Source organism: Stomoxys calcitrans, chromosome 2, assembly GCF_963082655.1.
Source record: "Stomoxys calcitrans chromosome 2, idStoCalc2.1, whole genome shotgun sequence".
NCBI classification, from domain to species: domain Eukaryota; kingdom Metazoa; phylum Arthropoda; class Insecta; order Diptera; family Muscidae; genus Stomoxys; species Stomoxys calcitrans.
In genome coordinates, this window is record NC_081553.1 from 232,596,511 (window position 1) to 232,621,228 (window position 24,718).

General features: G+C 39.8%; 1 protein-coding gene across 1 annotated transcript; it reads right to left on the reverse strand.

Annotated features, from left to right (window-relative positions):
- Positions 1–5,035: 5,035 nt before the first annotated feature.
- LOC106087811 (uncharacterized) lies at positions 5,036–23,406 on the reverse strand. The gene is made up of 9 exons (XM_013253020.2): positions 23,233–23,406; positions 21,303–21,479; positions 20,920–21,238; positions 20,712–20,862; positions 19,456–20,650; positions 11,630–11,897; positions 7,590–7,740; positions 6,789–7,516; positions 5,036–5,568 (listed from the first exon to the last, which is right to left on the reverse strand). The coding sequence occupies exons 2-9, from the start codon at positions 21,347–21,349 to the stop codon at positions 5,083–5,085; spliced, it is 3,345 nt and encodes a 1,114-aa protein (XP_013108474.2). The 5' UTR covers positions 21,350–21,479; positions 23,233–23,406; the 3' UTR covers positions 5,036–5,082.
- Positions 23,407–24,718: the final 1,312 nt, after the last annotated feature.

The following is a 24,718-nucleotide window of genomic DNA, read 5'->3' on the forward strand; positions in this document are numbered from 1 at the left end:
ACACAACAGTTATTATTTGAGATCAATGCTATACTCTCATAATCAAACTGCCTTAGACCTGTTTCTCTCTTACCCAGTTGCCATTTGGAGTTCCTCCGATACTTTAGTCAACCAAATGTGTCTCAAGACTAAATGCTTTACCTAAAAAAAACACCCAAAATATTCACAATAGGTTTTGGTGCATTTGTTTTATCAATTGTAATATTTAACAAGTAAGAGCGTACTAAGTTCGGCAGGACCGAATCTTATATACCCTCCACCATGGATCGCATTTGTCGAGTTCTTTGCGCAGTATCTCTTTGTAGGCAAACAAAGAAAATTGGGTAAGAACTTTTATGGTGTTAGAGCTATATCAAGATATAGTCCGATTCAGACCTCAAATGAATGCTGAACGTTGTAGAAGTCGTTGTGTAAGACTTCGGTTCATTTGGATAAGAATTGCGCCTTGTAGGGGCTCAAGAAGCAAAATCGGGAGATAGGTTTATATGGGAGCTGTATCAAGCTATTGATCGATTCAGACCATATTAGACAAGTATGTTGAAGGTCATAAGAGAAGCCGTTATACAAAATTTCTGCCAAATTGGACAACAAATGCGCCCTCTAGAGGCTCAAGAAGTCGAGATCCCAGATCGGTTTATATGGTAGCTACATCAGGTTATGAACCGATTTGAACCTTACTTAGCACAGTTATTGAAAGTCATAACAAAACACCATATGCAAAATTTCAGCCAATTCGGATGAGAACTGCGCCCTCTAGAGGCTCAAGAAGTCAAGATCCAAGATCGGTTTATATGACAGCTATATCAGGTTATATACCGATTTGCGCTATACTAAGTACAGTTGCTGGAAGTTATAACAAAACATCTCTTGCAAGATTTCAGCCAAATCGAGTGAGAATTGCGCCCTGTAGAGGCTCAAGAAGTCAAGATCCCAGATCGGTTTATATGACAGCTATATCAGGTTATGTACCGATTTAAACCATACTTAGCTTAGTTGTCGGAAGTGAAACCAAAACACCACGTGTAAATTTTCAGTCAAATCGGACGAGAATTGAGCCCTCTAGAGGCTCAAGAAGTCAAGACCCAAGATCGGCTTATGTGGCATCTATATCAAAACATGGACCGATTTGGCCCATTTACAATCCCAACCGACCTACACTAATAGGTCGTATTTGTGCAAATTTTCAAGCGGCTAGCTTTACTCCTTCGAAAGTTAGAGTGCTTTTGACAGACAGACAGACGGACGGATGGAACGGACATGGCTAGATCGATGACATGACGATCAAGAATATATATACTTTATGGGGTCTCAGACCCATATTTCGAGGTGTTACAAACAAAATGACGAAATTAGTATACCCCCATTCCTTTGGTGCAGGGTATAACTAGTAGTTGAGCTGGTCCGAATCTGCTCCGCTATGGATGGCATTTGTGACATTCTGTCGTAGACAAAATAATGAGAGGTCATAACGATAAATTCCCATTTTATACCCACCACCATAGCATGGGGGTATACTCATCAAGTCATTCCGTTTGTAACACCTTGAAATATTCGTCTAAGACCCCATACAGTATATATATTCTTGATCGTCTTGAGGTTCTGAGTCGATCTAGTCATTTAAGTACGTCCGTCCGCCTGTCGAAATCACGATAGAGATCGAACGCGTAAAGCTAGCCGCTTGAAATTTTGCACAGATACTTAATTTCGATGTAGGTCGTTGAGGACTGCAAAGGGGCCATATAAATCGATCTACGGATTTGATCGCATGATATGCATGTTTATATAGAAAGTCAAAGGCCATAAGACTAATACAAGTCGTAAGATAGCAACTGTGGATCAATATTTCAGGGTGTAACAAACGAAATCACAAAATAAGTATTCCGCTCATTATAGTGAAGGGTATACAAATAGATAAGATTAGCCACCAGAGTCCAAAGGAAAGATATGTTATTAGCTTTCCATGCATATTAGCACCGATTAAAAATTGTAATCAGTCAACTTCGAAAATTTTAAATTTTGATTGACTTCTCTGTCGGAACATGTTTATATTCTTAGCTTAACAATACCATGGGATGCTTTAATAATGATATTAAATCATCTTGGACAGGAAACTGAATTGGAAGTGTCACATTCAGGAGCGTACTGAGAAGGTTCACAGATGTTGGACACTATGTAGACAGGCCGTAGGCTCGAAATGGGGCCTGAATCCTAGGATAGTCCACTGGCTCTACAGGAGCGTGACGAGACTAATACTTATTTACGCCTCAGTAGTTTGGTGGACAGCTATGGAGAAGAAGAGCAACATAAGGACCATACATCAGGTTCAGAGAACACGATGTCTTGGCATAGGTGGACCGACGCCCGCTAGGACACTGGAGACTTTTCTAGATATCCGACCCATTGACATACAGATTAAGTGTGAGGCAGCCACTGCGGCTATGACACTTAAGTCGATTGGAGAATGGATTGAGGATGGGAGCAGCTCATACCATCGTAGTATAATCAAAGCAACGATAGGAAACCTGAAAGGAAGGGAAGTGTTTTCCGATCGGATACCTGAGATGAACCTTGAAGTCGAGTGCGAGGCACTGCTGCCATCGGCACAGTCTTGGATTGACGGAACTCCAGTATTGCCATTTGGATGATCATTTTACACGGATGGATCAAAGCTAAAGGACTGAGTGGGCCTGGGGGTTTACATTAAGAATCCAGGGACTGAGATCTGTTTAAGACTGCGTGATCATAATACGGTCGTGCAGGTGGAGATCCGGGCGATCACGGAATGCGTGAATTAGAGTGATGCTAACGCGAGGACGTCGAAAAAAATTGCCATAAGGGCAATAATAACCAGGAAGGAAGGTCGCGAACAGTCTTGCAGTGTAAGAAGGGAATTAGCGCCTTCTCTGAGGATGGCAAAATCCGCATCGTTTGGATACCGGGCCATAACGGAGTAAAGGGAAATCAAAACGATTTGGCGGTTGAGAATGGCAAAATCCGCGTCGTTCGGGTGCCGGGTCATAACTCAGTAAGGGGGAAATAAAAGGGCATACGATTTGGCGGTGAAGGCGAGAGGACTGCCGTCAATAAACTTGGTTAACCCGAAGTCTTTCGGGTCGACGCAATCCGAGTTAAGGGAATGGGCGACGAATGTGCATGCAACATTGTGGAACAGCGAAACGGTCGGTAGGACGGCGAAAATCCTATGTGGGGGATCCAGAGCGTGAGAAGACGATTTGGCGGTTGAGGATGGCAAAATCCGCGTCCTTCGGATGCCGGGCCATAACTCAGTAAAGGGAAATGCAAGGACAGACGATTTGGTGGTGAACGGCAGAGGACTGCCGTCAATAAACTTAGTTAACCCGAAGTTTTTCGGGTCAGAAATTATGAAAGCTATTGCAGGTTAAAGACCAATTCGGACTACTCGTAGCATGTATTTTATATATTTATGTATATATACTAGCCGAACCGGGCCCGCTCCGCTGCGCCTTCTTTAACTCCCTAATATCTTTTTAAGGTGGGGACACTTCGCCCTATATGCGGATATCGAATTCCTGCCATTGTAGCCTATGACACTGAACGCGTTCGAATCCTGGCGAGAACATCGGACAAAGCGTTGGTTATCCCCTCTAAATGTTGACGACATTTGCTGGGTACTTGGACCTAAATTTTAATACCATATTCGTTTTTTGGTCTCCAATACCTTTCATTTGTGCCCATCGGACCACTTTCGGCATTTTTGGAGTAAGAGGGAGGGTCCACTTCCACCCGATATCTAAAAATGTTTCCTTTCAGACAAACGTCCATAACTTATGAAAATTTTAAGAAAATCGGTTCAGCCATGTATCATATAGTCATAACGGGTCTAATGGCGTTTTTGAGGTTTTGGGGTTGGGGAGGCCCGATGGGTACTTACATTCAAATTTTCATACCATATTCGTATTCTACTCTCCAATACCTTTCATCTGATACCTGTATTGTTCTGCTCGGTCCACTTTTGATTTTGGGTTGTGTTTTTGGCATAAGGGGGAGGGTCCGTCCCCCTTCCGATACCGAAAAATTATATAGCCTATGTTTTCTTTCAGATCAACCTACGCAATATGCGAACATTTCTAGAAAATCGGTTCTGCTGTTTTTCAGTCTATATGGAACAAACAAACCGAGTCTCATATATCCATGATTGGCTAATGTGCCCATTTTGGGCGTTTTTGTGGGGGTGGGGTGACCCGACACTGGCATACATGAATTTGTATGCCAGATTCGTTATCTACTCCCCCATACTTTTCATTTGATACCCATATTGTCCTTATCAGTCCACTTGTTATTTTGGGTGGTGTTTTTGGGATTACTGATGAAGCGCCCGCTCCCTTCCGTTATCAAAAAAATTATAAAGCCTATTCTTACTACCTAACCATAGTCCTAATCTACACCCGAATACCTTTCATTTAAGTCCCATATTGTCATAATTGTCAAATAAACCCATTTTAAGGCGTTTTGGGGCTGGGGCAGCCCTCTAGGTACTTGGACCCAACTTTTATTATGAAATTCGTACTCTACTCTTAAATACCTTTCATTTGAATCCCATATGGTCCTGATTGGTCCACTTTTATTTTTGAGTAGTATTTTGTGTGTAAAGGGGAGGATACGCCCCCATCCTGATATCAAAAAAATATATAGCCTATGTTTCCCTCCAGACCAACCTACATATTTGACTTAAGCTAAGATTTTTTATGAGTTTATTTTTAGGGGTGGCAGCACTAGTTGTTAGTTGTGTTCAAACGTGACCTATGAAACTGAAAAATGTATAGTATATTCTGCCATTTCATCACAAACGAGCAACGACTGCAAACCGTTGAAATTTATTACCAAGTTGGCGCTATGTGATGTGGCAAAAAAAAACCATCGATTTTTTTTCTTAAATTGTAAAATTTATTAATAATTTTTTTTATACAATTTCTTTAAAATAAAATAAATAAAATTTAATTCAATATATAATTTTTTATTTTCAATTTAAAATACTAAATTAAAAGATGTGTAGTTTCTTTATTGTTTATGTCTTTGGTTTACCTTCATCAATTTCGTTTTTTATTCCTTTTCGGCAGCATATGCTTCTACGTTGTATAGACTTTCCCACACCTGTAACTTTGGCATTTCCGGCAAATCAATCACCTTCAGTTCTTTGCCAATATTTAAACATTTGAGATTTCCCTCTGTCTGTTCCTTAACGACTGGTAACCATGGAGCGTTAAGTTCCTTCTCTACGCAAGGGCCATTGGGATTTGATTGCAAGGCAAAGGAGTGCCATATGTCAACCATACGTTGAATGGTTTTGTACTCAGAGCTCTCGGGGGAGAGTTTCCATGAAAAATCACCATAAAACAGATACGAATGATCATCGACGTGTGCGACGCCACGCATCTCTTTGCCACAATATTTGATACGTTGATGATTGAAATCTGGCGAATCAAAATCAAAGCGATAGAGGTAGGTTTCCGCCAGCGGCGTCTCAGAATTGGTGCGTAATTTTAGCAGGCGTAATATTGGATGCCAGAAAACTTTATAGGTGGCGTACTGTGAAAAGAAATAAAAAATAAAGAAACAAGTAAAAAGGCATTTAGTTCGGTCGGGACGATCTTTGGATACCCACCACCTTGGATAAACCCACTTTCGTCACAATCCGATGAAAATTAGATAACTTATGCACCCAAATTCGGCACGGACATTTGAGTGGTCTTATAAATAAAAGTCACTGTTGAATTTTGTATTTCCAATTTCAACAAAATCGGATAATAAATAAAGCTTTTATGAGCTTCAGACCCTTAACCGGCATATCGGTTTATATGACAGTTATATCTAAATACAATCCTATTTTTACCATATTTTGGTGGGATGTCGGGTGGTCTAAAACGATTCACTGTTTCACATTTCAGTGAAATTGGATAAAAAATGATGCTTTTATGGGCTTAATGCCTTTTATCGGGAGATCGGCTTATATGGCAGTTATATCTAAATATAGTCCAATCCAAACCATATTTGGGGCGGATATCGGGAGACCTTAAACTACCCACTGTTTCAAATTTCAGCGAAATCGGATAATAATTTGGGCTTTTATGGGCTTCTGACCCTTTATCGGGAGATAGATCTATAGGGCAGATATATCTAAATATAGTCCGATCTGAACCATATTTATGATCGAAGTTGAGAGGCCTGAAACTACTCACTGTTTCAAATTTCAGCGGAATCGGTTAAAAAATAAAGCTTTTGTGGGCTTCAGACCATTTATAGGGAGATCGGTCTATATGGCAGCTATATCTAAATATTGTCCGATCTGAACCATACTTAAGTCAGATGTCTGGAGGCTTAAAATAATCCACTGTTTGAAATTTCACCAATAAGTAAAGCTTTAATGGGCTTCAGACCCTTTATCGGCAGATCGATGTGTATGACAGCTATATCTAAATATATTCCGATCTGAACCATATTTAGGTCAGATGTCGGGAGGCTTAAAATAATCCACTGTTTTAAATTTCAGCAAAATCGGATTAAAATGAGACCCTTTATCGGAAAATCGATCTATATAGCAGCTATATCCAAATATGGTCCGATTTGACCCGTTCAAGAACTTAACCAGCGTGCATCAAAAAGACGTATATTTGCCGAATTTCAGCTCAATATCTCAATTTTTGAAGCCTGTAGAGTGATTACAACAGACGGACGGACGGACGGACAGACGGACAGACACACGGCCATGGTTAAATCGATTACAAAAACAACTCTTAAAAATTTCTTACCTCACAATACTTAAGAGCATTGGCCTTTTCTTCTCCAAAATGGGTTTTTTTAATTTTCATTCCCAGCTCCGTCTGTAGATCTTTGGGATATTTCATTTTCAGGGTAAACGGTAGACAATGATGAGGATTTTCTTCCAATTCTGTCAACAGGAACGGTGCCACATGCACTCTAGCAAACATAAGGAGACCCTCAAATGAGGTCCCGCTCATTAGTACTGGAATTGCATTACCCCATGCGTTTTTCACCAAACTTTCTGGATGTTCGGGTATAACACAGGTATCAGTGGGATACGGTTCCACTTTGGGTCCATACGTGAACAGGCAATCGTTCATGTTCTCTTCTTTGTTGGGCAAATATGGTTTGAGTAAAGTTTCGGCAGGTTGTTGTTGAAGAAATTCGAATATGGACTTTTCATCATCGGCAGAGTTTTCATAGCCACAGGCTTTGGCCAAGCGATATGGTATATTTTCCAAAGGTGAATATGCCCAATTGCACAGAATATTGCCTGACATTAAGATAGCCTTGTGGAAAAGACCTTTTGCCAAGGGGCAGCACATGAGGTAGTGGGTAGAAGCAGCTCCAGCACTTTCTCCACTCAGGGTGATGTTATCAACATCGCCATTGAAATTTGCAATATTTTGTTTTATCCATTGCAGGGCCAGTAATTGATCTTTGAGGCCATTATTTCCGGGGGCTTTCAGTTGGGGATCTTTGAATTGGAGAAAACCTGAATTGAAAAAAAAAAAAACAAATTTACAAAAAAAAAAAAAACGCTTAAATCAAAAGCAGGATAAGCTTGCCAAAAGGTCCCAAACGATATCCTATGGTAACAAATACCACATCCTTCATCATAAAATAATCGGGGCCATGTAAGTCTCTGGTAGGATCACCCATTTCAAAGCCTCCTCCATAGAGTAAAACTATTACCGGTAATGGTTTGGCTGTATTCAACTGTAAATCAATAGAGTAAAAACAAAATTATTTCTGGCTTTTATTACGACAGAGCTAAGAACTATGCTCTTTAGTTAATTTCAAGGACTCAACAGACAAGTGTCTTGTGTGAAACCCCTAAATATAAGACTTATAACCTCAAGAGCTAAGAAAATATAAGGGCGAGCTTGGAAAGGCTCAGAACAAATCCTAGGTAGAATTCTGCAGCTCCGTGGAGGATACATCTGAAGGCTAAGGAAGATTCTGTCCTCGAGACCTATTACGGTGGGGTATATCCAGAAGTCAGAGAATGTATGGACCATGTCTAGTGAGAAAACACTAGAACTACTCGTCGATACACATTTCGCGGGAAATTCTCCAACGGACAATGTGGGGCCAAAAGAGGTTGTCACTGATATGCATTCGTCGGAGGCCATTAGAGAAATTGTGTCTGAGCCGAACTCCTATAAGTCGCCAGGCCCTGATGATGTATCACCGATTGAATTACAAGCTGCGTCTGATAGACTGGTTCCCTGGCTTAAGGAGAATACTCTGTCTCCTTAGGAGGAGAGAATGTTCCATTTACAGAAAGCGCAAAATACCTGGGAGTTTTGCTGGACAGGAAATTGAACTTCAAATCCAACAGTTTGGAAAGGGCAAGAAAGGCCACTCTTGCCCTATACACCTGCAGAGAGCCATTGGCAAAACTTGGGGATTTAGACCGCGTGTCATGCATTGGGTATATACTGTAGTTGTCAGACCTATTATGCTATATGGTGTTGTGGTCTGGTGGACGGCTCTTCAAAAATCCACCTACTGCTCAATTCTTAGCCGGATCCAAAGGATGTCTTGTTTGTGCATTACAGCCGCACTGAGGACGACACCATCTGATGCACTGAATTTAATGCTACATCTTTTGCCTCACTGACATTGTGGTTACCCAAATTGCAGCGGCCACTGCCATGAGGTTAAGGGAGCTTTCTAATTGGTCATGTGGCGGACACGGACACTGTGTTATACTTGATACAATATCCGATGCCGTGTGGATTACACCCTATCTGAGCCGCTTTTTGATAAAAATTACTGTACCACTATTCCTGATAGAACCGATTGGAACTATGATATCCCTGGAAACAGAAGTTACATAGACTTCTATTCGGATGGTTCCAAACATAACGACCAGGTGGGCTTTGGAGTGTACTCTAAAGATCTAGAACTGGTCATATCGAGAAGGTTACCCGACCATTGCAGTGTGTATCAGGCGGAGATGCTTGCAATTCAGGAAGTGGTGTAATGGCTAAGATATAATGTCGATTGGCATAAATATCTTCCCAGACAGCCAGCAGCCATTAAATCCCTGGAGAATGTATATCTAAACACTAAAACCACCTTCGACTGTCGCAGATCTCTCAACGAGATGGCTGAACAGTTCAAAATTCACTTGTTCTGGGTGCCGGGCCACAGATATATCGTGTTATAGACCGATTCCGATCATACTTGGCACGTATGTAAGAGATTATAGATTCAGTTACTGCGAAAAATTTGAGATTGGTTTATACGGGAGCTTTATCAGGTTATAGACCAATTCAGACCATATTTATGTACGTATGTTAGGGTTCACACAGGAAATCATTGTGCAAAAGTTCAATTAGGGTAAGAATTGCGCTCTCTAGAGAGTCAAGAAATATTTTCGGGAGATAGGTTTATATGGGAACTATATCAGGTTTTGGGCCAATTCGGACCATACTTTGCCCATTTAATAAATCATAGAATATGTTACAGCATAAAATTTCAGCCAAATCAGATAATAATTCCGCCGTCTAGAGGATCAAGAAGTCAAATCGGAATATCGGTTTATATGGGAGCTATGTCAAAACATGGACCGATATGGCCCATTCACAATCTCAACCGAACTATACTAATATGAACTATTTGTGCAAATTTTCAAGTGCCTAGCTTTACTCCTCCGATTTGACTGAAATTTTGCTCGTGGTGTTTTGGTACCACTTCCAAGAATTGTGCTATGTATGATTTACATCGCTTCATGACCTGATATAGCTGCCATATGAACCGATCTTTGGTCTTGATTTCTTGAGCCGCTAGAGGGCGCAATTCTTATCCGCTCTCTATTCTTAGCTGTAATTTTGCACGTGATGTTTTGGTATCACTTCCAACAACTGTGCTAAGTATGGTTCAAATCCGTCTTAAACCTGGTATAGCTGCCACATAAACCGATCTTGGGTCTTGACTTCTTGAGCCTCTAGAGGGCGCAATTCTTATCCGATTTGGCTAAAATCTTGTACAAAGGCTTCTCCCATGACCTTCAATATGCGTGTCCAATGTGGTCTGAATCAATTTTTCTCACGTATGAATGGGGCATCCTTTTTATAGGCGAGTCCGAAAGGCGTGCCGCTGTGCGACACCTATTTGAGGAGAAGTTTTTATATGGCAAAGTACCTCACAAATTTCGCCAGCATTAAGAGGGGATAAGCACCGCTGCTAATTTGGTTGGTTGCCTCCTTATAGGATATGCGTAATGTATTGTTCCGAAGTTCATAAATTTGAGAAGGTTTCCTTTAATAGTTAAAAATTTTAATTAAAAATCAGCAGACAGTTTTTGCTGATATCAGCAAACTTATTTCCCTGTTTGCGATTTAAGCACATTAATAACCCGATATCACTGCAATTTTGTACAATGAGGTCCAGATGTGTATTATACCCACCACACGGTAAAAATCTAAGACGATCTAGACATGACCGTCCGTCTGTTGAAATCACGCTACAGTCTTTAAAAACAAAGATATTGAGCTGAAACTTTGCACAGATTCTTTTTTTTTTGTCCATAAGCAGGTTAAGTTTGAAGATGGGATATATCGGACTATATCTTGGTATAGCCCCATATAGACCGATCCGCCGATTTAGGGTCTTAGGCCCATAGAAGCCATATTTATTATCCGATTTTGCTGAAATTTGGGACAGTGAGTTGCGTTGGGCCCTTCGAAATCTTTCGTCAATTTGGCCTAGATCGGTCTAAATTTGGATATAGCTGCCATATAGACCGATACTCCGATTTAGGGTCTTTGACCCATAAAAGCCACATTTATTATCCGATTTTGCTGAAATTTTGGACAGTGAGTTGTGTTAGTCCTTTCGACTTTCTTCGTCAATTTGGCCCAGATCGGTCCGAATTTGGATATAGCTGTCATATAGACTGATCTCTCGATTGAAGGTTTTGGGCCCATAAAAGCCGCATTTATTGTCCGATGTCGCCGAAAATTGGGACAGTGAGTTAAGTTAAGCTCACCGACGTACTTTTGCAATATGGCACAGATCGTTCCAGATTTGGATATAGCTGCCATATAGGCCGATCTCTCGATTGAAGGTTTTGGGCTCATAAAAGCCGCATTTATTGTCCGATGTCGCAGAAATTTGGGACAGTGAGTTAAGTTAAGCTAAGATTTGCATATAGCTGCCATATAGACCGATCTCTCGATTTAGGGTTTTGAGCCCATAAAAAGCGCATTTATTGTTCGACGTATTTGTCAAACATGATATGTCTTCTTTTATTTTAATTTAATTTTTTTTATTTTAATTTACTTAATTTAATTTCTCTTTTATTTTAGATTTTATTTCATATTCAAAATATTTTGAATTTTTATGAAATAATTTTATTATGTGCCCTATTCCAGCATATGAAATATGTAGAATTTCAAATTGACAGTCAAATTGACAACACTGTACGTAGTTGCAAGAGAGCTAAATCTACATAGCTAATTTTACTTAGCATTAAAGAGCCTCAGTTCATTTAATCATATATTAAGAGACTACCATTTAGCCGCTCGCTCTCTCTCTCTCTTTCATTCAGTCTCTTAGCAAATCGATTACGTTATGTTATGTTATTTTCACAAACCTGTTTGGTGTAAATGTTCAAATATAAACAATCTTCAGTTCCTTCAATTAAATTACTGAGCGCATTCTTTTGCATCGGCTTGGGCGCTTGCAGAGTGCAATCCAGTATCTCAGACCAGGGGCTTTTGGGTTGTGGCGGCAGAAAACGTAGTTTGCCGACGGGAATTTCACCAAATGGTATCTTTTCGAAACTGTAAAAGGCATCGCCGTAAATACCTTCGCATTTTTGGCCTTTTACACGACCCAGAGAGGTATTAATCACCAAGGTGCTAAGAATAATTCATATTTATTGTCACTTTTCTTGCAATGAACTTTTTCATGCATAAAATACTTACTCTTCCGGCATTGTGTTTTCTTTAATAAATTTTACTACAAATAATTTCACTTATTGATTTATGATTCAGTGCCTTTGGAGGCTCAACGTATTTTATATTCTACTGAGTTTGTTTGCCGCAGCTGATAGTAACGTACGTAACCACATCAATATCGTGCCCTAACCAAACCTCTAATTAATGTTCCGTTTCGCCGACTCGACGGCTACCAGTCTCAATACAAAATGCGAATACTTGACGGCTAACAACAAAATTATTGTGCAAAGATATGTCATTATGGCCGGTGTACTTGTAAAAGATATTATCGCCACCCAAGAGGGTTAGTGTTTGTTCTCTCTTTTTATTTGCTTAATAGCTTTCTCACAAAAGTGATGGTAAACGAAAGTCATGGTACAGGCGTTACACAATTCGTATTTATTATACCCGCCGCCGAAATATGGGGGTACATTCATTTTGTCATTCCGTTTGCAACACCTCGAAATACGCGTCTAAGAACCCATAAAGTATATATATTCTTGATTAGCGTAAAAACCTAAGACGATTTAGCCATGTTCGCCCGTCTGTCTGTTGAAATCACGCTACAGTCTTTTAAAATAGAGATATTGAGCTGAAATTTTGCACAGATTCTTTTTTTTTTTGTCCATAAGCAGGTTAAGTTCGAAGATGCGATAAATCGGACAATATCTTCAAATAGCCCCCATATAGACCGATCCGCCGATTTAGGGTATTAGGCCCATAAAAGCCACATTTATTATCCGATTTTGATGAAATTTGGGACAATGCGCTGTGTTAGGCCCTTCGACACCTTTCTTCAATTTGGTTCAGATCGGTCCAGATTTGGATATAGCTGCCATATAGACCATTCTCTCGATATAATGTTTTGGGCCCATAAAAGACTCATTTATTCTCCGATGTCGCCGAAATTTGGGATAGTTAGTTGAATTAAAACCCCCGACATACTTCTGCAATATGGCACAGTTTAGTGCAGATTTGGATATAGCTGCCATATAGACCGTTGTGAGTTGTGTAAGGACCTTCGACATCTTCTGTTATTTGGCCCAGATCGGCCTAGATTTGGATATAGCTGCCATATGGACCGATATCTTGATTTAAAGTCTTGGCCCCATAAAAGGCACAGTGACTTAAGTTTGGTTTTTCGACATCCGTGTCGTATATGGTTCAGATCGGTTTATTTTTAGATATAGCTACTAAAAAGTTCAATATTTTGTTATAAGCAATTGTACAATGACATGTACTTATTAGTATTTGGTCCAAATCGGAACATATTTCGATATAGCTGCTATGGGGCGTAAGGTATGCATGTCTCACCGGATTTTGACAAAAGGTAATTCACCCATATATAACCGAGGTGGTGGGTATCCAAAGTTCGGCCCGGCCGAACTTAACGACTTTTTACTAGTTTTAACTTCTAAACAACACTTGAGGCATTTGCTATATATTAATAAAAATTGTCACCTTTAGGGCTTAATTTTTTACAAATATAAGCAAGAGAGATAAAATGGAATATAATTTTTTTATACCCTCCACCATAAGATGGGGGGTATACTAATTTCGTCATTCTGATTGTAACTACTCGAAATATTCGTCTGAGACCCCATAAAGTATATATATTCTTGATCGTCGTGAAATTTTATGTCGATCTAGCCATGTCCGTCCGTCTGTCCGTCCGTCCGTCCGTCCGTCCGTCCGTCCGTCCGTCTGTCTGTCGAAAGCACGCTAACTTCCGAAGGAGTAAAGCTAGCCGCTTGAAATTTTGCACAAATACTTCTTATTAGTGTAGGTCGGTTGGTATTGTAAATGGGCCATATCGGTCCATGTTTTGATATAGGTGCCATATAAACCGATCTTGGGTCTTGACTTCTTGAGCCTCTAGAGTGCGCAATTCTTATCCGATTGGGATGAAATTTGGCACGACGTGTTTTGTTATGATATCCAACAACTGTGCTAAGTATGGTTCAAATCGGCCCATAACCTGATATAGCTGCCATATAAACCGATCTTGGGTCTTGACTTCTTGAGCCTCTAGAGGGCGCAATTCTTATCCGATTGGAATGAAATTTTGCACAACGTGTTTTGTTATGATATCCAACAACTGTGCTAAGTATGGTTTAAATCGGTTCATAACCTGATATAGCTGCCATATAAACCGATCTGGGGTCTTGACTTCTTGAGCCTCTAGAGTGCGCAATTCTTATACGATTGTAATGAAATCTTGCACAACGTGTTTTGTTACGATATCCAATAACTGTGCCAAGTATGGTTTAAATCGGTCCATAACCTTATATAGCTGTCATATAAACCGATCTTGGGTCTTGACTTCTTGAGCCTCTAGAGGGCGCAATTCTTATCCAATTTGAATGAATTTTGGCACGTAGTATTTTGTTATGATATCCAACAACTGTGCCAATTATGGTTCAAATCGATTCATAACCTGATATAGCTGTCATATAAACAGATCTGGGGACTTGACTTCTTGAGCTTCTAGAGGGCGCAATTCCTATCCGATTTGGCTGAAATTTCGCAAGACGTTTTTTTATTGTTACTTTCAACAACTGCGTCAAATAAAGTACAAGTCGGTTCATAACCTGATATAGCTGCCATATAAACCGATCTGGGATCTTGACTTCTTGAGCCTCTAGAGGGCGCAATTCTTATCCAATTTGAATGAATTTTGGCACGTAGTATTTTGTTATGATATCCAACAACTGTGCCAAATATGGTTCAAATCGATTCATAACCTGATATAGCTGTCATATAAACAGATCTGGGGACTTGACTTCTTAAGCTTCTAGAAGGCGCAATTCCTATCCGATTTGGCTGAAATTTCGCAAGACATTTTTTTAATTGTTACTTTCAACAACTGTGTCAAATAAAGTACAAGTCGGTTCATAACCTGATATAGCTGCCATATAAACCGATCTGGGATCTTGACTTCTTGAGCCTCTAGAGGTCGCAATTATTATCAGATTTGCCTGAAATTTTATACGACGGATTCTTTCATGACCATCAACATACGTGTTTATTATGGTCTGAATCGGTCCATAGCCCGATACAGCTCCCATATAAATCGATCTCCATATTTTACTTTTTGAGCTCACAAAGAGCGCAATTCTTATTCGAATTGGCAGACATTTTACACAGGTCTCCAGGTCTCGCTCTAATAGCAGAGCAAATCTTTTCTTATATCCTTTTTTTTGCATAAGAAGAGATGCCGGGAAAAGAACTCGACAAATGCGATCCATGGTGGAGGGTATATAAGATTCGGCCCGGCCGAACTTAGCACGCTTTTACTTGTTTATATCTCATTTTGTTGAAGACCAATGTGTTTTTATACCCACCACCATAAGATGGGGGTATACTAATCTAGTCATTCCGTTTGTAACACCTCGAAATATAGATCTCGGACCTCCTAAAGTATATATATTCTTTGTCCTCTCGATATACTAGTTCGAACTAGCCATGTCCGTCCGTCTGTCGAAATCACGACAAATTTTCAGCCACGATTTGGCTGAAATTTGCACATAGTGTTCTGTTATGACTTCCAACAACTGTGCTAAGTACGGTCCAAATCAGTCTATAACCTGATATAGCTCCTATATAAATCTCTCCCGATTTGACTTCTTCTAATTTGTTATGACTGTGCCAAGTACAGTACAAATCGGTAAATAACCGGATATAGCTCTCATTTATAAACCGATCTCCCGATTTGGTTTTTTGAGCCCGTACAAGCATAAATTTTTTTAAGATTTGGCTGAAATTTTGCATATAGTGTTCTATTAGCTCCCATATTTCAGCAGAATTCATGGTAGTGGGATCCCAAGATTCGGCCCGGCCGAACTTAGCACGCTTTTACTTGTTATTTCTTGCTTCTATTTAAAAACAAAGCCACAAAACCATTAAAAACACTTAAAGAGTCTCAGCAATTGCTGTGTTTCAAATGTATCAGCGGCGGGCTGCAATGATCACGATTTCGGCCTTTGCAAGAGGGCTCATCAGATTGTAATGCCACCAAAATATTACATGCTTCCACCCACTGACTAATTAGTGAGCAGTGCAATGGTAGAAGCAAGCTTTTCGAATGAAATGTTGGATCTTGTTATTCAATCCTTTCTTATAAAGCAGTAAAAAAAATTTATATAACAGCCAACATCTCTTCAAAAAGACATTTAACATCAACAACGACATCCATTTTCTGCAGACTTTCTGCTTTTTACTTACAAATTTCTCTGAGTGTATGGCATACAGCAGTGAAATCCATTAAGTTGTGAAATCGGGTGCTCGGTCTATATAATCGGTGTATATGGCCCACTGCCGTTAAGCAGTTACTCATGATTTGATAATCAATGTACCCAACACAAATGCCATTGTAATGAGATTTTTACAGTTGCATTGCGTACATTTGTCGACAGTCTAATAGTTATTCGAAAACAAAATTACTTATATCATTGGCCTAGATTTTATTGTTATAGGGGTACACTACGTGTTGCCATTATTTGTTATTTTTTTACTTATTACTTGACAACGTCATGAGCACAATTTTTTTTTTCTTTTTTTCCAACACTGACTTGCATTTTCAAAATATCTGTATCTCTCTTTTACTCTCTTCCATTCTCTGGTAGCCATTAATTATCATACAAACACACAAACCTTTATTATATAAAAAAAAAAAAAAACTAAAGAAACTTGTATCTCATGCATGTGTCATTCTCTTGGGAGGCAGAAATATTTGCATTTGCTGCTACTGCACTCGTGTGCTTCAAAGCGAGGGCAATTGATGGCTTTGTTTGTTTATAGTCTTGACGTCAGATGTCGGGTTTCAATTGTTTTGTTCATCTAATATTTGTTTGTAAACAAAATCAGCTGTTTGTTATATATGACATGAGCACTTACGTATGTATGTAAATGTGGCGGCAAGACCACTAGTCGTTAAAAACTTGTTTTTCGAAAAAGGGTTTTTTTATTTCGTTTATATTCGAACATTTAATTAACCATCGATTATTAAATTTGTCTAGCCTTTGAGTGGATGTAAGTTAATTAAAACGCATGCACGTAGATATTATAGTCGTGGGCTAAAGAGGGAATTTGGTAGGTTTTAAGTCTAAAACCTTATCATTCCGTTTGTAACACATCGACATATTTTTGTCTGAGTATATGTATTCATGATCGTTTCCACATTCTAAGCCGGACTAGTCTTGTCCATCCATTCAATCGTCCCTCAGTCGGTCAAAATCACAAAAGCGGTCGAACGCCTAAGCTAGCGATTTGTAATTTTGTACAGATACTGTATATGAACCATGTCGGTTTAGATTTGGATAGAGCTCACACATAAAGTGGTCCTTCGACTTGACTATTTGAGCCACTGGAAGCCGCAAAAGTTATCCGATTTGGCTAAAATTGTGCACGTAGTATTCTGCTATGAGTACAAACGATCGTGCCAAATACGGTTTAAATCGATATTTAATGTGATATATCTCCCATATTAACCGAAAACCCGATTTAAGTTCTTGAGTCCCTGGAAGCTGCATTTTTTCCCCGATTTGACTAAAATTTTGTACATAGTAAACAGTAAGGACTTTTAACAACCTTGGGAAGTACTGTTTTAATAGGTCTATGACCTGATGGCCTTGCGTGACTCCCAGAAGCTTAAATTTTTGTCAGGTTGAGTGGAATTATACCCTTGAACTAAGTTTATTTTGTGCAAGTTTTTAGCAGTATCCCGCCTGAAATTTTGCACAAATACTTTTTTTCCTATGTTGGTACTTGGGGATTACAAATGGATAATATCGGTTCAGGTATGCCATTGCCCCCTTATAGACCGATCTCTGGTTTGAGCTCTTAAGCCCTTAGAGGTCACCATTTTCCTCCCATGGCAGCCGGTTGTACGCACCGTATTAACCCGATGTGTTCGTCCTTTTTTCGTCATGGGAGAGGCATATCCCGGAGTGGCTTGAAAACAACCCTGCACCTTGGTTGTGTTGGGTTTGCCAGAACCGACTCCATTATCGGTCGGAGTCGGTGAGGTGTAACCGGTGCATGGAGTGTGTACATTTCCGTTCTTGCTCTGGCCTTACTTCACTGCGGGAGTAAAGTCATACAGAATATGTTACAATGTGCTGTGAGAACATAGACATCAGTGGGTCACATGCGTCGTCGTCGTCGTCGTCGCCTTTTGCGTCCTCGTCATCGGAATATGTGACCCCCAACCTCTGACGTGCCAGGCCAATGCCGAGAAGTGTATCATTTTTGCAATCGCATTGCAACGTTCTCCGAGGCAAGATAGACGAGATAATGGATTTTATGAGTCGGAACAACATATTGGTTGCAGCGATCCAGGAGACAAAACTGACCAACACCTGCAGCTTGCATAGTTGTCACGGTTACAATGTGCTACGTAATGTGCCTTCTTGATACACCATTCCATGCAGCATAGACCCATCTCGCCTGCGCCTGTTGCTGGTTACCCCAACAGTACGATCTAAATCGGCTTATAACCTGATATAGCCCCCATATAAACCGATCTCCCGATTTGACTTCTTGAGCCCTTACAGGCCGCAATTTTCGTCCGATGGCTGAAATTTTGCACGTGGTGTTTTGTTAAGACTTCCAACAATTGTGCCAAATACAGTCTGAATCGGTTTGTAACCTGATATAGCTCCCATATAAACCAATCTCACGATTTGACTTCTTGAGCCCTTACAAGCCGCAATTTTTGTCCAATTTGGCTGAAATTTTGCACGTAGTGTTTTGATATCACTTCGAATAGCTGTGCTAAGTATGGTTCAAATGGGTTCGTAACTTGATATAGCTGCCATATAAATCGATCTTGGGTCTTGACTTATTGAGCCGCTAGAGAGCGCAATTCTCGTCCGATTTGACTGAAATTTTGACTCAAGAAGTCAAATCGTTAGACTGGTTTATATGGGGGCTAGAGGCTCAAGAAGTCAAGACCCAAGGTTGGTTTATATGGCAGCTATATCAAAACATGAACGGATTTGGCCCATTTACAATCCCAACTGACAATCCCAACTGACCTACACTAATAAGAAGTATTTGTGCAAAATTTCAAGCGGCTAGCTTTACTCCTTCGAAAGTTAGCGTGCTTCCGACAGACAGGCGGACGGACACGGATAGTTCGATTTAAAATATCGCAACGATCAAGATTATATATACTTTATGGGGTCTTAGACGCATATTTCGAGGTGTTACGAACAGAATGACGAAATTAGTATACCCCCATCCTATAGTGGAGGGTATAAAAAACTAAGGTGTTTTCTTCAAAAGTAAAAAACTTTTAATATAAAATCTGCTGACAATAATTGTTGATATTAGCAAACTTATTTTCTCTGAGTGTATACACAAAGTGCTCTTAATAATATATATTTTCTTTTAATTATTGTTCCTGGCAACCAATTGAATACTTAAAGTTCCCATAACCACTTAAAACTAGTCCGGCAACTTTGTTGGCTGCAAGTCCTAAATGAATTCCTCTCGTTTGTAAAACTCATTCCAAATCTTAAGTTTTTCATATTTGGGCAGTTCTTTGTGCTTCAATGTATCACAGATCGACAGGCATTTAAGCGGCTCCTCACAATCACCAAGCGGTTGCCATATAACCGGTTCTATTTCCTGGCAATTGGGATTCGAGGTCAAGGCAAAGTTATACCACATGCCTACCATTCGCTGCAAGCATTGATACTCTCTGCTGCTGGTGCTAAGCTTTTCAGACAAAATGCCATAAAAGAGATAGACAAGATCATCACCATGACACACCCCTCTCGCTGCACGACCACAATGCACAGTTCGATGGTGATTAAAGAAATTTGAATCGAAATCGAATGTGTAGACGTACGTTGGAGCTAGTGAGGCATATTTCAAACGGGCCTTCAATGTTCTTACTATAGGATGCCATATCATACGGTGACCCATCAGTTCCAAGAAGTGATAAAAGTTATCTCTGATATTCGGATCTTTACCATCAAAGTACAATTGTTTAAGACTCAAGGCCATTTGTTTGAGTTCATCTTGAGTACGGGAATGCTTTAGGTCATCGGGCATGAGTTCCAGACATTCGCCCAACTCATTGATTATATAAGGGACATGTCGTGCCATGTTGTAAAAGATAAAACCTTCGTCCAATACACCACCTATAATCAAGGGAATTTTATTGCCCCAGGCCTCAGCCAAAAGTTCTTTGGGAGGCTTGCTAATGACGCAATCGTCTGTAGCATAGGGCTCCACAACAGGAATAAAGAAAGATAATACATTTCTCATATCCCGCTCTTTGGTCCTCAGTTGATAGTTGGCAAGATATAAGTCATGTGAAGATTTCCTTGACAAGTAGTCATAGACACACTTGCTGCTCTTGTCTCCGTTGTAGCCCATTAAGCAGGCAGTTTTGTAGGCCCAGTCATGATCCTCTGTGGTGGCCCATGGGCATAACATTGAAGCAGATTGGACGATGGCTTTGTGAAAAAGCCCCTTCGCTCGTGGAATTGACATTAGGAAGTGTGTGGATGCCCCTCCAGCACTCTCGCCGAATACTGTGATGTTATTGGCATCTCCGTTGAAATTGTGGATATTGTCTTTGACCCAACGTAAGGCTAAAACCTGGTCCTTGAGCCCAGCATTACCGGGGATATTGAGCTCTGGATCATCGAAACATAAAAACCCTGCAAAAAAGTTCACACATAAAATGAAAACACTGAAATGAAATTGGTGTGGCCACTCTACCAAATATTCCCAAACGGTAATTGAAAGTGACCAGAATCACATCACGTTGCATAAAATAATCAGGGGCGTACATATCACGCGAAGCTTCACCAATTTGAAAACCTCCACCATAAATCCATACCATAACTGGCAAAGGTTTGGCGGTATGTAACTGAAAAGGAATGGGTGATATCATGAACATGCTATGATTGCTTAGGGCATCTCTTACCTCTCTGGCATAAACATTCAGATACAAACAATCCTCAGAACCTTCTTTAAGTTTGAATGCGTAGTTGTACTGCATTGGCTTTGCCTTGCAGTTTGTGCAGTCGAGTACCTCTTGCCAAGGTTCAGGCGGTTGTGGAGCCCGAAATCTCAGCTTCCGCAAGGGAGGTTTGGCAAAGGGTATGCCTTCAAAGGCATAGTATTTTCCATATTCACTATGAATATTGATGCGCTTTCTACCCCTTACAGGACCTTTGGATGTATTGACAATTTCGAATTCGTAGGTGGTGGTCAGAAACTGCTGATATTTGTGTACAATGAACCTGAGACGTGAAATGATGATCGAATTTATTTGGCATGACAAAGATACAGTTGAGGTGTACTTACTTGAGGACAAGTTTAAGCTTTGTTATAAAATCAAGATAGATATCCATCTTAGAATTAGACTTAGTTTACGCAGGCTGATATTTTCTATCACTTTAAATGGCTTTGAAATGGAGCGTTAACAAAGGTCTTGAAGTACCGTTGTCAACTGTTATTCGATAGTTTGGTTTTGATGGTTGCCTGTAAAGGTGAACACATTTAATTACACCCAAACATACAAAGTTCAGCAATTTGAATTCCTTAGGATGTGGGTAAAAAATTATGCACCACAACCACTTTGATGCGTTATTTACCATGAATTCTTATATGATTTCTAAAAGAAATTCTATAAATGTCAATGATATTCTTTATTTATGTGAAAGTACGTTCCTGCCACCAAAAGAACGTTTGCAAAAGTCCAGATGCTGAATCCAATTTTCGACGGTTTTCAAACATAGTGATGGCTGCTGATACGGCTGCAATTCTGAGCTCGATATTCCTACTAAGTTTATCAATCTTCGCTTGTTGGCAAAGGCCATAGACTTGAGGTAACCCCACAGGAGACAGTCTTAGGCTTCAAATCGCACGACCGAGGTGGCCAAACGACTGAAACATTTTGCGAGATAACACGTTGTCCAAACTTGGTGTCCAATAAACTGATTGTGACTTTCGTTGTGTGACCTGTGACGCCTTCCTGTTGGATACACATGCCCTCCATGTCCATATCATCCAATTGTGGCCAAAAATATTCTATCATCATTGAACGGTAGCGATACTCATTCACAGTAATGTACTGGTCTTGATCATCGCAGAAGAAGTACGGCCCAATGACGCCGCTAGCCCATAAACCGCACCAAACTGTAATTTTTATACCCACCACCTAAGGATGGGGGTACATTAATTTTGTCATTCCGTTCGCAAACACGTCGAAATATCCATATCTGACTCTATAAAGTATATATATTCTTGATCATCGTAAAGATCTTAGACGATCTAGCCATGTCCTTCCGTCCGTCTGTCTGTGAGTGACAGTGAGTTAAGTTAAGCCCCTCGGCATACTACTCCAATATGGAACCGATCGGTCTAGATTTAGATATAGCTGCCCTATGGACCGATCTCTCGATTTAAAGTTTGTGGCCCATAAAAGGCGCATTTAACGTCCGATAGCGCCGACATCCTCGACATCCTTCTTCAATTCTGTCTATATCGGTCCAGATTTAAATATAGCTTTGTGTTAGGCCCTTCGATATTCTTCTTCAATGTGGCTCAGATCGGTCCAGATTTGGATATAGCTGCCATATACACCGATCTCTCGATTTAAGGTTTTAGGTCATTAATAAGTCGCATTTACTTGCACGCCAGGCTGAAAACGAGTGAAGAGCGGCCCTAGGCAGTCACAGCGTCCAGGGTCATCACTTGAGATGGAAAATTACTTGGTGTGGCCATTAATTGGTTCAATTTTTAGTACGCGCGCTCTGTTAACGACACCATTTTGTGAGTGTACGAATTGGCCACTAGGGTAATTTTTTTTGTTAGAGAACACGATGTTCTGAAATTCACCAGATTCATGCAAGCACTTTAAAGTTATCTCTTTTTTACTTTGTTTTAAGATCGTATCTCGCCGAACCATTTCAGGTGTTGTTGCAGTTGATTTTTTTTCAAATCCACCATGGCGTTTGACAACGCTACTAGTATCTTTATAAAGATTTATGATGAGATATATAAACATTTTGTCCTTTTGAGGTTTTTGAGTTCGCCAAAAACAGCCGGCTGTGATGTCCTCGCGTCGGCGACGAATATGCTAACTTCTGAACTACGGTGATCCCGAGTGATCTTTATGGCGGTGGGATGATGTGAAATATTATTTGTTGATCTTTCCTTCATTTTTATTACCTTCTGAGTTCTATTTTATGGATATATTCCTCTTATTATGTATGGGCTTATAGTAACATACCGTTCTTCAAATATTGATCAAATCTCCTGGCTGTGGTAAATCCTCAGGGTGTAGTGTATTGCAGCAATCTGTTCTAATTTAAAGTTGTACTTTAGCTTCTATTCATTTAACGGTGTGTATATCGATGAAGAGAAAAACTCAAGCTTTAACCAGTTATAGCTAACAACTGTTCGAAAGTCAACAGCATACTAATTTCAAAAATAATTTCCCTATTGTAGATAGTTGCACAATACCACTCTAAAATCAAAAGGCAGGACAGTAGAACGGTGGTTTGTTCAAACCGACATTTTGATACTCTTTTCTATTTGGGATAAAAACCATATAAATAATTTATTCAAGCCTAGGGATAAAAGTGGATTGTACGAATGTGAGGATATAAGAATGAATCGAAATGCTCTCGCGATTTTTAACTTAAATAGTAAAAATTGGTTTTACTTAAAATTTTTTATGAAAAATTAATTATGGGGTTTTCAAAGGTTTTCCTATATAAACCTCAGTTTGTTTGTTGTGTGCCAAAACTTACTGAAGTTATAGCCTTCACAAGAACTGAGAAGTAGAAAGTGATGATCTTTGACAACTTTGTTAGAGATGCGTGACAAGTACAACCCTTTACTTAAACCCTATATGCTTCAATACAAATGGCTGCAACATTTTGCATTGCTTACCTAATTTGATAACAAATTTCATTCTTATTTCTAGTTTACTATGCTAATGTTTTGTTGCGTAAATTAGGCTAAACAAGTTAAAAGGCGTTAAGTTCGGCAGGACGAGCTTTGGATACCCACCACCTTGGGTATATATGTAAACTACTTTACGTCAAAATCCGGTGAAAAATGCATACCTTATGCCCCATAGCAGCTATATCGAAATATGTTCCGATTTGGACCAAATACTCGGACAATAAATGCGCCTTTTATGGACCCAAAACCTTAAATCGAGAGATCGGTCTTTATGGCAGCTATATCCAAATCTAGACCGATTTGTGCCATATTGCAGAAGTATGTCAAGGGGTTTAACTTAACTCACTGCCCCGAATTTCGGCGACATTGGACAAGTAATGCGCATTTTATTTTGGGCCTTCGGCTGGTCGGTCTATATTGCGCTAAGACCCTAAATCGGCGGATCGGTTTATATGGGGGCTATATCAAGATATACGCTAATAAAGCCCATCTTCGAATTTTACCTACTTATGGACAACAAAAGAATCTGTGCAAAGTTTCAGCTCAATATCTCTATTTTTAAAGACTATAGCGCGATTTCAATAGACAGACGGACAGATGGACGGACAGACGGACGGACATGGCTAGATCGTTTTAGATTTTTACGTTGATCAAGAATATATATACTTTATAGGGTTGGAAATGGATATTTCGATGTGTTGCAAACGTAATGACAAAATGTATATACCCCCATCCTTCGGTGGTGGGTATAAAAATTGATTTCTTTCCAATGAAATGACAATGCTATTATAGCCAAAGCCAATGGT